The 14,750-nt window shown below is 37.9% G+C and overlaps 1 protein-coding gene and 1 long non-coding RNA gene across 2 annotated transcripts; both read right to left on the bottom strand.

Annotated features, from left to right (window-relative positions):
• Positions 1-463: 463 nt before the first annotated feature.
• On the bottom strand, positions 464-1,460 carry LOC122076636. The gene is made up of 2 exons (XM_042642047.1): positions 1,198-1,460; positions 464-1,105 (listed from the first exon to the last, which is right to left on the bottom strand). The coding sequence occupies exons 1-2, from the start codon at positions 1,317-1,319 to the stop codon at positions 670-672; spliced, it is 558 nt and encodes a 185-aa protein (XP_042497981.1). The 5' UTR covers positions 1,320-1,460; the 3' UTR covers positions 464-669.
• Positions 1,461-9,624: 8,164 nt separating this feature from the next.
• Positions 9,625-10,490, bottom strand: LOC122085901. Its single transcript, XR_006142266.1, has 2 exons — positions 10,363-10,490; positions 9,625-10,028 (listed from the first exon to the last, which is right to left on the bottom strand). It is a non-coding gene; the product is annotated as an uncharacterized LOC122085901 (long non-coding RNA).
• Between the last annotated feature and the right edge of the window lie 4,260 nt (positions 10,491-14,750).

Genomic DNA, 14,750 nt, shown 5'->3' with positions numbered 1-14,750 from the left:
GAGGACGAATTAGAAATTGTGTGGATAGACGCACAATCCCAAGTTCGAATCATCTCATCGCCCTGAGGATTAGTAGAAATGCGCACCTTGGTTAAAAAAAAATAAAAAATAAAAAATAAAAAAATTACAGGGCCAATCTAGACATAAAGCTCTCCGCCTTTATTTTATTTTATTTCTTTCTTAACTGGGTAAATGCAGTGGTTTAGTTTTCTAGATTATGCATTGGGGACCTTGATTTCAACACATTATTGAAAATAATTAACAAGTACCGATTGGAACCCTAATCATAATAACGCGCTTCCTTCAATCAAAAAACACCCCATTATTAGAAATCTTAGTCATCATTCTCCTCCTCCTTCAGTACTACAATAAAGGTCAGAAACAGGGAAAGATGAAATATTCTATCTTTAAAAATTTGAGACCAAAAAAAAAAAAAAACAAGTTCAGTATGATACTATGATCCTTGTCCACTCCAAAGCAAAATTTCAAGTTAAATTCTCAAAACTCAAAAAGGGTTTTTGTGAATTTGGATCCAAAAGTTGAGGATGATCATTGTCCAGTCCAGAAGCCTCCTCTCAAACCCATTAGTCCTCTCTCTAATCTCACTCTGATCTTTCAATTTAATTACATCTAAGAAGAAGAAGTGATTTCTGATCAAATTGGGATACATTAACTGGAAACTTCTTCCAAAAGCTTATACCTTCGAACCTTACCTCTGAAAACCTGTTTGATGATCCCACTCTTTTGGATCTCCTCCGATTTGGTTCTTCTAAGCGTCTTCTCCAAACACCCACTTGGGTTAATTCTCTTCCGAGCCAGCGATGATCGATCCGGCGATCTCTGTTTCTTCATTGGACTCTGTAGATGCAATTGAAGATTTCCCCTCTGGGCTTTCACACCCACAAGCACATGATCATCCCTTCTATTATTCTTCCTGTTGTTCTTGCTTCCATCTTCTTCCCTTCTCTCACTATTATTATTTGCAGAAGAGAGAGAAGAAGAGGAATTGTGTGCTCCTCCATCAATGATCTTCCTTCCCTTTCTTTTTAAACACCAATTGCAGACTCTATAGGACTCTGCTTTTGGGTAGAGATTGCTACAGTATCTGCAATTGAGAAACAAATTGATGACTGATGAGTATAATCTCAAATCTGTAAAACTTGTGGGTTCTATTATGATGATCGATGAGTTAATTACCTGTGCTGGAATCTGAAGAGGCAAATCTTGCATCGAAAGAGCTCCTCTGGTAAGCCATAATCCCCACACATGCAACACTCAAGGGTGGTTGATGATGGTGCTTCCCTTCCTCGATTGCTCATCTATCTCCTTTGTTCTATAATCTGTGATCACTCTGTATCAAACAATGAGAGAGAGAGAGAGAGAGAGAGAGAGAGAGAGAGAGAGAGAGAGAGAGAGAGAGAGAGACTGGAATGGAAGAGAAGGTTGCGGTTGGCCGTCGCCAAACAACCAAGAAAACAAACTTTGGCTGGGTTTTATTACGTCTTACTAGAAGACTTCTTTTTTCCAATAAGCTTAGAAACAAAGAAAGAAAGCTATCTCGTGGCGTGGGACTTCCACCATTGCACAGTTAATTAGAGGTAAGGGTGAAACACGGGTTGGGCTGGGTTTCTTAAAACACTAACCCAATCTTAGGTCATCAAAATTCGATTCTGTCGAACCCAACCTTATCAAGATCATACCAATACAACTCGGCCCTAATTGACCCTATCAGGGCCAAGTTGGGTTGGGTTAACCTTGGTTTCTACAATGGTTGGATTGACCTTGATTGACTTGTTTTTGTCATCTATATTTTATACATTAAAAATTTATAAAAAAATGAAATACCAATAGGGGCCCTAAATTCTAATAAAAAAATTCATAATTAAATTTTAGGCTAAGTTGAGTCGGGCTCGGGTTGACCTAGGGTTGGGATTTTTGAACCCTAACTAGCCCTCAAGATCAAAAAACTTGGTCCAAGCCTTGTTTGGGCTCAGTGTGGACTCAAGGTGGGCCAAGGCAAGTTCCGGTTATCAGGGCCAAACTTTCACCCTTAATCTGGGATATCAAAACCTATCTTGAACCGATGAAATCATACTGAATCAAAATCAATATGAACTTATTAGATCATGTTTTCAGTTTTTAGGTCTCGTGAGATTAAAACAAATTGAACCATATCGAAATTGATAAGACATCAAAATAGATTTACGAAATCGGATCAAAATTAATAGCAATCCAAAATACATAAAAGAATATATATATATATATATATATATACTTTTGAGTATATTCGAGATCAATCCGAAACCAAACTGATAGTAAACGAATAAGAAACTAGAACCAAATCAAATTGATTCATAATTAGATTTCACTTATTCTCATACTAAACTAGATGAAACTGAATTGAAACCAATCCAAATCAACCAATTGACATCCATACTTAAGAATGGATATTCTGTAATTCACAAGGGTGGAGTCATTATTTCCCGTGCTGAGACAGGGACCATGCAGCCGGATAGGGTTATTCTCTCTTATAAAATAGAAAAAAAAAAAAAACGTCATTTTTTTTTTCTTTTTGGTGCAGGTCATTTTCAGCTGGAAAAAGAAAGAAAATAATTTCTGAAAGCGACGTTATGGCTGATCGAGCGGCTTTGGAATCTACGGTCTATAAAGTTGAGGTGCAAATTCTATTTGGATGCCCCAGCAAATGACTATCGTCCTAAGAGAATCTTCCTCTATAGAGAATTGATTTTTTTTTTCCTGGTGCGGGAATAGTATTGTAATCCATTTATGAATTAATAGGATGATCCCATGCTATAAACTCCGTTGATAGAATTCCAGATACTAGAAGAAAACCGTTCGATTAGAATATAGGGAGACATTATAGACTTAACGGGATAGCCACATGGTTTTTATTTTATTAAATCCTAGACTTAACGGGATGGCACACCGTGGTCCCAGTCCAGCTTAACATCTCTCATTAGTCTTTAACCGTGAACCGTGTTCTTGGGGACCCTCTCTCTCTCTTCTCGATCGTCTTTAACCGTGCACCGTGTACGTGGGGTCTTTCTCTCTCATATATTTAAAAATTAGAGTCACGACAAAACGTCACCATCCCTTCTGACACAATTGCCAAAGTTAGTCTGTCTAGTCACTGTAAGTGGTAGGGGATTTCTATCAAAAAAAAAGTAAGTGGTAAGGGACTAGGGGTGTCGTTCGATTCAGCTTGATTTTTTTTTTTTTTTTTTTTTTTTGGATGTTTTTCAAATACTTAATTCTTAAAAACGGAACCAAAATTATTATATTGGTATGGTCGGTCTAAGTCGGTTATTGTTTTTTATTTTTTCAATTAATGATTTTGATTTTTTATTGTAGAGCGATGGGTATGTTTATAATATTATGCTAAATGATAGTATCAATGGGATCACATTACGAGGTATCATACAAGAATAATATAAGAGTCATTTCAAATAGGGGAAGAGAGAGATAGACATAATGGATGTTAGTTTATGGTATATCAGTGTCATATCCAACATTTTCCCTTGTTATAGTTATAGTTTTTTTTTTTATTATAAATTATAATTTACCTAGTTATGTAGCCTTTGTGTCAAAGAAGGGAAATGATTGTGTTAGTGTGGAGAATGATTCTAAAACTCGAATTGGACTGATATCGGTCTAAATTGATCCTTGACCTCCTGACTGATCAGATCTTGATAAATAAGTACGATTCAAGGGTAAAAACATGATAAAAATTTAGGAGAGGCTTCCGTGAAAAATTGCATGGCACTTATATTAGTGTGGGGGTTAATAGGAGCACACGTGAAAGAATGGATGGGATTTCCACTTTGTATGGAGGGTGGGTCGGTTATTTCACCCAATTTGTGTCTTAAGTGTAGGAGCCACATTGTTTTCACATTTTCTCCCCTAAAAATTAATTTTTATTAAAAAAAAAAAAAGGGGAAAACTGTCAAATACAGTCCGATCTAAATCGATATCGGGTTGATATCGGCCTTGATCGATCTTGAGATTAGTCTGGAGTTTTAGAACCTTGGTGTGGGGACTAATGTGAACATGATCCGAGGATGTTTCAAGTATCGGTATTGGATCAACTGTATCAACTGCAACATATTAGTATCTGCTAAGATCGATACTAATACTTGATCGATCTGGATTGTTTATCAGTATCAGTTTAGGGGTAAAATAGTAAAAAATTAGTTTGTTTTTGTTTTTTGTTTTTTTTGTTTTTTGTTTTTTTGTGAAAACTAAGTATAAAATTGATCGATTCAATCGTTATCGGCATAACTAAGCCGAGGCATCCAAGAAGGCGTAGGGTGATCATTTGACCGCCCTTATGTTTTGAGCAAATTGAATTTTATTGCATTATTGGTTTTTTTTTTTTTTATCAGTTTATTGTGGCGTGGATCCAATTGGTTTGTTATTAATATATAGTTTTCCTCTTAAAAAAATTAAAAAATAAAAAACCGATTTTTTCAAAGTTTCTGAAAACGAAACCAAAATAAAATAATAAGAAATTCAGTAGATCCGATCAGATTCAATTCATTTATAATAAAAAAAGAAAATCAAAAATTTTTTTTTTTTTCCTTTTTAGAGAAAAGAAAAATCATTACTTCAAAAATGATACTACATCCATGTCCATATTAGTTAAGGAGATGGTAGAATGTTTAATCATAGAAAGAAAGCTTAATATTTGACAAAAAACACCAACAGCAATGTTAAACTTGAGCAAGAACAAAATGGAAAGGAGAGTAAATTGAACATCTAAAAAAATGGGAATAATGCTCAAAGGCCACGAGGTGGTGCTTGGTTCCAAAAAACAGTAGTTCCAAGTCCTCTGCATCTCACTATAAGAGTTCATTGATCTTCCATCCTTGATCTATAGCTTGTTTTAATCCAAGTAAAAGACCCCTTATGCTTGCTTCAATATGCTTTCCTACCATTGCATAATTTGCTATTAACGAGATATATTTACCCTTATAGAATACACAGTTAGCTTAGCCAAAAAATTTTGTTAGACTTGTCATAGACAGTGGAGCAATGCAGTCTCATTTTGTAAACCCAAGTTTGGGACTTGGAATATAAAAAATTACAAATTAAATATTATGCTTGGCGTATTATTAGGCATTCTTTTATTATTATTATTATTATTATTTGTTTAGTAAACAGCCACCGCAATTTATTCTATAAAATAAGAACAACCCTCCACACACCCCTCCCCCCGCCCCCTCCCCCGGTTGATTTGTCCCCCCCCCCCCCCCCCCCCCCAACAAAAAAAAAAAAAACCCTTCTATTTTGCCAGCTCGTGGAACATCAAAATCAGGAACATTGTGTATGATGTCATGTCGGTTGATATATACTTTTTATTTTTTAAAAACAATTTGTATCTATTTGGTATCAATCAATACTATTTGATATGGACTGATATAGATAGATACAAATAAGATACATTTAATAAACCTCTTTTGAATTTATAAATTAGAAATCATGAGTGAAATACGAAACTAAAAGCAATCGAAGGCCTTAAAAACTTCTTGGTCTCTATGATCGAAGGATCAAGATCTCAGTTTTAGACTTGGTTACGATCAAACCTGAAACTTAGATGTGCTTGATCTCATTTTGAGGTTGACTTCGAGGTTTGACTCTAAAATTCGATGTGAAACCTAGGGTAAAGAAATGGGTTTTGATTCTAGATTTCGTTTCGTTTGGTCGAAACCAAGATAACTTGGAGATTTCAATCAGTTTCGACCAAGATATAGCTCCATGCTTTGATTTGCATTGGGGGAATCATTTAACATAAAAAAAAAAAAAAGGCTTAAAATTTCATCATTTTTTAGGTGTGTATAATACTCAAATCAAAAGGTTGGGTATGCTACCAGTATGGCCTTGCGTACCCCTGGATGGAAAGCTACCATGGATGTAGAAATTGATGATTTCTTGAATCGTGCTACCTGGAGTTTGGTAGATTTACCTCCGGGTAAGGACTTGGTGAAGTGTCGTTGGATTTACACTATTAAGTATCATTCTGATGGCTCTGTTGAGCGGTTGAAAGTCCGTCTGGTTGTCAAGGGGTATACTCAGACATATGGGGTGGATTATTTTGAGACCTTCTCTATAATTGCTAGGTTGAACTCTATTCACCTACTTATTTCTCTTGCTGTCAACTCTGATTGACCATTGTTTTAGTTAGACATCAATAATGCCTTATTGTATGGTGATTTATAGAAAGAGGTGCATATTGAGCAACCTCCTGGTTATGTTGCTCAGGGGGAGAATAGAGACCGTGTGTGTCGTCTACACAAGGCTATCTATGGACTTAAACAATCCCCTGGGGTATGGTTTGACAAGTTCAGAACTACCATAGTAACTTATGGATTTTCTCAGTGTTACTCTGATCATTCTGTCTTTGTCCATCGCAGAAGTAATAAGCTGGTTGTCTTGGTTGTTTATGTGGATGATATTATTCTTACTGGTAATGATGAGACATAAATCTTTGAAGTGAAGAAGTACCAATAACAGTATTTTCAAGCCAAGGACTTAGGTCAGCTTTACTATTTCCTCAAGATTGAAGTGGTTCGATGTAAGAAGGGGATCAGTTTGTCTCAAAGGAAGTATGTGTTGGACCTTTTATCTAATACTGGTATACTTGCATCGAGGCCTGTAGATATCCCTATGGATCCTCACCAAAATTTTAGTATTATTGATGGTGAACCTCTCTAGGATGTGCATCAGTACAGGAATTTGATTGGCAAGTTGATATATCTTACTGTCATACGACTTGACATTTCTTATGTTGTTGGGGTCCTTAGTCAGTTCATGCAGTCTCCTCAGAAAGTTCATTGGGATGCTATTGTTCGTGTTCTTTGATATTTAAAGGGTGCTCCTGGAAAATGGCTGATCTATTATCCTAATCAGCATATGAAACTAGTCAGCTACTCTGACGTTGATTGGGCCAGCTCTGCTAGTGATCGTAGGTCCACTATAAGGTATTGCACATTTGTTGGAGGTAGTCTGATTACATGGCGAAGTAAGAAGCAGACTACCATTGCTCAATCTAGTACTGAAGCAGAATGCAAAGCTATGACTCACACCACTACTGAGTTGATGTGGCTATGGTCGTTACTTATGGAGTTGGGTTTTTCAGTAATCAAGCCTATGAGATGTATTGTAACAACCAAACTGCTGTGTACATTGCTAGTAACCCGGTCTTCCACGAGAGAACCAAGCACATCGAGGTGGACTGCCACTTTGTTCGTGATGTTGTTCTAAAGAAGTTGGTTGAGACCCCTTTTGTCTCTTCCTCAGATCAATTGGCAGACATGTTTACTAAGTCTTTATTTACTCATAGTTTTTGTAATGGTTGTACCAGGCTAAGCATAGGTGATGTATATGCTCCAGCTTGAGGGGGAGTGTTAAGATTGAGGCGTTAGCTCAATCAGCGACAGGGGTGATAGGGACAATTATGTCCTATTGATCCTTGTCTCTGTATTAGGGTTGACTAGATGTTTAAGGGTATTATTGTACCTATTTATATGTTTCTAATATATAAATATTAGGGTCTAGCCTACGGCAGTCTATTTTGGTTTGATCGGGGTTTTTCCCCTCTCTTGGGAGTATCTCAATCTCGCCTCTCTCTCTTCTTCTTCTTTCTTCTTTCTTCTTTCTTCTCCTCTTTCTCTGGTTTGATCACAGGTATCTGGGATTATAACACTAGTGTTATAACACTATTTTGGTTTGATCGCGGCTTTCGCTTCTATTGTTAATGGTCAAACATCGCGCGTTAGCCCAGCAAGAAAAGGACTACCGCTATAAACGAGCATCAGCACGCAACCTAACTATAAGCACTCTCCCGTGTCAAAGCATGCTAACACATCTTAGTAATAGGTTTGTGAACTGATATAGTAGCACCCTTGCTTCTTTGGTCAACAATCAGCTTGCTCAGCCGTTTCTTGGTTGCTTGGTACACGCTTCTTCTTCCAGCAAAACTTTGTAGACAAGGCAGCTCGCCCTTATCTCTAAGGGGCTGTACTCAAAATCACGTTTCTGACGCTTGGAGTTTGCCTTGCTCCTATGTTAGGTTTAGCCTTTTCGTCTAGTGATTCCACATGATCTTTCATGTTCTCTTCTCGTGCTTTTAGCTGTGTTGCTCTTCTTTCTCTTTAGCGGGTACTTATTTCTCATATCCAATATACTCTATAATTGCAACGGCAGTGGATTGGACAAGAGTTTTGCAATGGCGGGGCTAAGGGTGAGGAAGGGTTAGGTTGTTCGTCGATCGTTGACTTAGTGTGGCGAAGAAGAAGAAGAGCATAGGATTCACAATGGTATTCTAGTCAAAATGGAAACGCCATTTCAGACCCTCCTTTAACGGAGATTAACGGTAAAGGAACTGAACGCAATTGTGAATTATGCAAGAGGTGTCTCTCTAATAGTGACATACTCTTGAGAGTGACACTGTAAATGTTTCATTTTTAATTCACATAAATATTCTTATATCAAGAAAATCCCTGAACATAAACTACAAGAATAAAATGCTAAACCCTCACCAAGGAGTCACCCACTGGCCATTGATATCTTCAGTGGAATCCTGATAGCGGGGCTATCAGCTTTAAACTTTGACAAGCTCAAAGTACAAGAATTAAAATTATACCATAAGTTCCCTACGCCCAGACACAGCTGGGTATGAAAAATACCCAGCTGCCCCCACACACTGGAGGTGTAGACGGGCAGAGTTTTTTTTTTCCCATAAAAAATGCAAGGATAAAAAGGGTATACAGAAATCTATAAAATGAAGTGACCCTTAAGTTAGTTTCTTTTGATAAACTTATAGAGTTAATTAAAAATCAGTATAGCAAAATAATCCTGTACATGGTTGCTGCGAAGATCTCATAGGCCACATTTTACGTGAGGTGCTTAGGGCGTACTCTCTTAACTAAAAGTTCCATCAAATTGATTATGAATTATTGAATTGCTGGACCAGCTCCTACTCATGTTATGCCAATGCCTATGTTAATGCAAATTACGATAAGCAATTGAATTTTATTCCCTTCCCCCTCCCCTCCCCTCCAAAAAAAAAAAAAAAAAAAAAAAAAAAAAAAATTATTTTTTTCAGCTGAAAAGATGAAGAGCAAACATGAGAGCTCTAATTGGTTGCAAAAGGAAATTAAAGAAAAAAATGATTTAAGAATTACCTGACATAATTGTCTTAAATTACTTGAGTTAATTTTTTTTCATATTTAGTAATGATGCCTTTTAGATGTATTTTTTTATTTTACTTTATTCATTTAAGGAATTTAGATGCCAAGTGATGTTATTTTTTTTATAACTAAATATGAAATGATTTAAAATTAATAATATTTTTTTTGTAAGAGTTAATAATAAAATCAAGTGATCTAATGATTACAAAAAATGTCTTTTTTTAGGTTTGTAAATTTCAATTCCATCCCTTCGACATCCCTCGTAAAGTGAAGTTGGTGAGGTTGTGGTGTGCAAAGCTCACCAAAAGGTCTCAAGTTCGAGTCTCCTAGCTGTTACATTTCCCACCCCCTTCTATAGTGTACCCATCTTATTATTATTGTTTAAAAAAAAAGAAAAGAAAAAGGGACCATTGGGGAAAAGAAAAACCCAAAACACAAACTTAATTGCCGCAAAAAGGAACATAACTGTACAAATGGAACATAGGCTGGACCGCTGGAGAGACAATGAATTTAGTAAGACAATTTTGTGAAAAGCATTGATGTGCAGGAAATGATCAATGGTTGGAAGAAAAGACCGGGAGACCCATCCACAACTATACATAGCCTTTCTTATTGCTGGATACCATATAACAAAAATGTACAATTGGCATGAGACTCTTATGACACGATTATACTTTTGAGATAAATAGAACCTCGTTTGTTGCAGGAATTGTTGGCTCATTTCCATCACCTTCCCACCCTTCTCCAATTCTGGCGTCCTTTTTAATACTTTGAAGGGGACAACAGATGAGTCCACCATTGAAGTTCATGAAGTTTAACCTGTAACCGAAAAATTAAGTCAACAGTGTATATGGATCCTACAGCATGTATTACTACCAGAAATGCAAATGACCATGCAAAGAATATAAGCAGCAATTTACAAAGAGTCGAAAACATTGCTGGCTCCATCCATTGCCAAGAGCCAATATGTTAAGAAGATGGTAGTTTTTTGACAGCTGAAGCTAAATCCATGCCTAGCTATTTGCAGTTTTTCACAGGACAACTGTTATATTACACATCACTTCGGAGGCATAAAAAGAATCAGCTGGGGCAATCCAAGAAGTGGAAGAGAAAAAAAAGTATGTGATAGATAATTGCCTGAAGCAATGACTACCTGTCAAATTGACATGAAAGAGATTAGCTCTGAGCACACTCAAATGGATGAAAGCTTCCCTCAGCAAACTCCTGCACACTAAACCGCTGAAGAAGTTCAAAGGGCCTGCAGTTTAAAAGTGATGCCATTAATATAGGATTACATACCACGCATATACACACAGGAGAAAGAGAAAAACTTGCTTAGTAATAATAAAAACAAACTTGCATTGATCACTAGATCAAACAGACAGCTGTTTACTTCCCCTGCATCATAGATTGGTTTGATGAGAGTATCCAACATTGACATTCTCTTTCTCCCAGAACTGAGAGATTATTTATAGAGAACAAGAAATTCAAGGACAGAAAATATGGGAAACAAGATAAAAGAAAAACAGAGCCGCCAACAAATGAGTTACTACAACTGCACCGCACGGAAGTCAGAGTACATTAGCATCCCTTTCTTCCTCATGCTTAGCTAGAAGGATATGTGCCACAGAGTAGCTTGATTTAATCCTCCAGCAGGACACAATGTTCAATACTGAGCCTATGGACCAAATCTCTCAAGATAAAGAGGGCTAGACTCCATGGCCCTCTTGAGAGTATGGTGAACCATATGATAATGCAACCCAAGTCTACCTCAACATCCGTCCTTCCCATCAATGCAAACACCCAAAAACTAGAATTAGAACCAACCCCAGTGGGCAATTAACTGACTATTTGTATATTAACGATAAAGAGTAAAGGACCAAAATCTTCGTGCAAGGATATTTTATAAAAAATGCCAGTGCTCTAATTGTTTAGTTGCTTACCAAATTATAAAACTGACCTGCGATGAGGCCCAAGCATCTTGGTCCGAACATCCAGTTAGCGTGAATTGAAAAGTTGATGTCAGAAAATAAGTATTTATAGCACATATATAAAGGCAAATTATTTCCTTCTAAAATGACAGTGAAAATATTAAGTCTGCTGGGAATAATCCCACGTCAACAAACTATGTCGACTTGGACTTCATATACCAATTGGACCCCTCCAACTAATAACTTAATCTTATGGGTTGGCTAATCCAGCCAGGTATCAGAGGCACCAAGCTCACTACATTAATGATACATTTGTGTATGACAGCAAAAAGAAGGGAGACACATGCAATGTGTACTGCCACCCAAAAGAGGGGCAACACGTGAAAGAGAGTGCTGGGAACAATCTAACTTTGGGATCTTGGACGGCTTCATGTTTAAGTTGAGCTTCTCCACCAAAAAGCTTGTGCTTTTAGGCTGAATAATTCAACAGTGAACTGACAATTCTTCAGAGTGCAGCCAACTGCTAACCCCCCCCCCTTTTAATATTTCTCGTCAATTATGTTTTCTGTAAGTAACTTAAATAAAAAATTTGAGTACATTCCTCTTTTGTTATAAGATATGCATCCTCGCATCTAATGATTTCCAACTGGTATTCAATAATAAGAATTTTCATAGAATCTTCTTGACACCTCACGAGGTATCAAATTCTTTTAACCTTAATTCTTCCCTTTGATTCACAATGACCGTCTTTAGGCTCTGTTTGGTTGCAAGGGGAATTGAAAAGGGAAGGGAAGTGAAGTGAAAATTCTCAAACCTAAAAGATAAACTTTTGTAATCATCACCCCACATGATTACATAAACTGCAAATTTTTTTTTTTTTTTATTATATTTAGTACTGATACTTTTTCAGATGTAATTTTTATTTTACTTTTCAAATCCAAGGAATTTAGATGCAAAGTAGAGTGAAATTTAATAACCAAATTATGGAATGATTTGGAGTTAGTGACATAACCCACATTATTACCCACATGGTTGTCACTAAACTCCAAATCATTGTGTTGAATTGGGGAATTGAGCTTATGTCTCACAGAGACTAGCCCTCTTTATTTATAATAGAGAGAAAAAGGATATTCTAGGGAATATTACCGGAATATTCCAGAGAATATTACAAGACCATAGACCATAACCCTAATGGACTTAAGGACCTGTTTAGTAGAACTCTAGAATTCCTATAAACACTCCTCCTCAAGGTGGTGCATACATATCGAACATGCCCAACTTGCTATACTGATCACATACTTATTGTCACAATACAGTCGCATTGGTAAACTGATAAAGACAAAAAAATCTCGTAGAAGACCTTGAAGCCATAGTAGTTCACAAATACCTTGAGCCATGGTTGGAAACTTAGCTTCAACACTAGATCTCGCAACCACTGCTTGCTTCCTGCTTCGCTATGTAACAAGATTACCTCCTACCATGGTACAATATCCAGAAGTAGATGTCCGATCATTAGGATAGCCAGCCCAATCGACATCATGAATGCCTCCACACACAAATGGCCGTGAGGAGAGAATAGGACACCTTGTCCCGGTACTGACTTAAGGTATCTGAAGATGTGATATGCAGCCTCCAAATGAGTGGAGTGTGGATCATGCATATATTGGCTCACCAGGCTAATTGCAAATGTAATGTTAGCGCGAGTATAAGACATGTAGATGAGACGACCGACTGACCTTTGATAGCTGCCCTTGCCCACTGGTTCTCCATCTTTCTCCTTGAGGTGAGAATTAGGCTCTAATATAGTCTCAACAGCCTTGCATCTAAGTAACCCTGTTTCAGAGAGAATGTCAAGACTATACTTTCTTTGAGACAGAAAGAAACCTTTAGCTGAATAGGAAACTAAGAAACCTTTAACTGAATAGGAAACTTCAATACCCAAAAAATATCTGAGCTCCCCAAGTCCTTGATCTCGAACTGAGTTCCCAAGTAAGCTTTGAGATAAGCAATCTCACGTGTGTCACTATCAGTAATCACTATGTCATCCACATATACAATAAGAATAATAATGTGCTCCCCTGACTTCTTGATGAACAGAGTATGATCAGCATTACTCTGTAACCTATGGCAATCATTACCCTGTGGAACCGGCCAAACTACGCTCGTGGGGACTGCCTTCAACCGATATAATGTCCGCTTTAACTTGCACACCTTGCCTTGAGTCTGCTAAGTGAGAAACCATTAGGCACATCCATATATACCTCATCCTCCAACTAATCGTGAAGAAAGCATTCTTCACATCGAGTTGCTGTAGATCTCAGCCATAGCTGACAGCATATGATATGATGACCCTCACAGTGTTCATTTTGGCCAATGGTGCAAAAGTTTCTTGATAGCCTATGCCATATGTCTGAGTGAACCCTCTTGCAACCAGTCGAGCCTTATACCTATCCACAGAGCCATATGTAGATTGCTTTACAATGAAGATCCATTTGCAGCCAACTGTTGTCTTCCCTAAAGGAAGTTGAACAAGCTCTCATGTTTTGTTCTTCTCAAGTGCCATCATTTCCTCATGCATTGCTTCTTTCCACTTTGGATCAGCGAGGGCTTCCTGCCAGTTATGGGAACGAAAACAAACGCCAAGGAGGAACAAAGGAATATAAAGGAGACAAATGCTTATAGGAGAACATTAGAAATAGGATGTTTAGTACATTCCCATTGAGATTTACGAACAGCTACAGGTAAAACAAGGGATGGATCAGTAGGAATGGACTTACCAACACTAGGACTAGGTTCTGGAGCATGCGGCAAGCTTGGTGCAGTGATGGTAGGATGGGTTTGCTTATGACGTCGACGCTCAATCACCTGAGTGGATCTGGTTGTCTTTCATCCCTTGGCCTGAATAGTCGGTTCCCCCTGGGATGAAATCATTGGCTGCTCCCCCTGGGTGGAAGCAGGTGCTGGCTCCCCCTGGACTGAAATAGGTCCCTACTGATCCTGGCCTGTGACCCCTTCTTCCAAGTCTGTCCACTTCAATGGAGCAATTAGTGGCACGTCTTCCACTCTAGGCAGCTCCCCTTGAAGGGGTGCAGGATAGTAGGCAGCGGATTCATGAACACCACATCTATAGTCAAATAATACTTCCTCGTGGGAGGATGATAACACCAATACCCCTTCTAAGTGGGAGAGTACCCAAGAAAGATGCAACGAAGACCCCTAGGGTCAAACTTCCCATGTTGCCGATGATTTCTTGCAAAGGCAACACAACCACACTCTTTGGGAGACACAATAAAGAAGTAGAACCCATGAGGACCTCAATAGGGCAACAAGCTTTGAATACCCGAAATGGCAGGCGATTTATTATATAAGATGCAGATAACACTGCATCACTCCAACATTGTGTTGGAACATGTGTCAAACATCAGGCACCGAGCCACCTCCAATAGGTGGCGATTCTTCCTCTTTGCAACTCCATTTTGAGCAGTTGTGTCCACACAACTAGTTTGATGTATAATACCCCGACCATCTAAATACACTTGAAACTCTCCATTAGTGTACTCAGTGCCATTGTCAGACCGGAGTATCCGAACCTTAGCATCAAATTGAGTCT

Source organism: Macadamia integrifolia, chromosome 1, assembly GCF_013358625.1.
Source record: "Macadamia integrifolia cultivar HAES 741 chromosome 1, SCU_Mint_v3, whole genome shotgun sequence".
NCBI lineage: Eukaryota > Viridiplantae > Streptophyta > Magnoliopsida > Proteales > Proteaceae > Macadamia > Macadamia integrifolia.
This window is presented reverse-complemented; position numbering and strand designations above follow the sequence as displayed.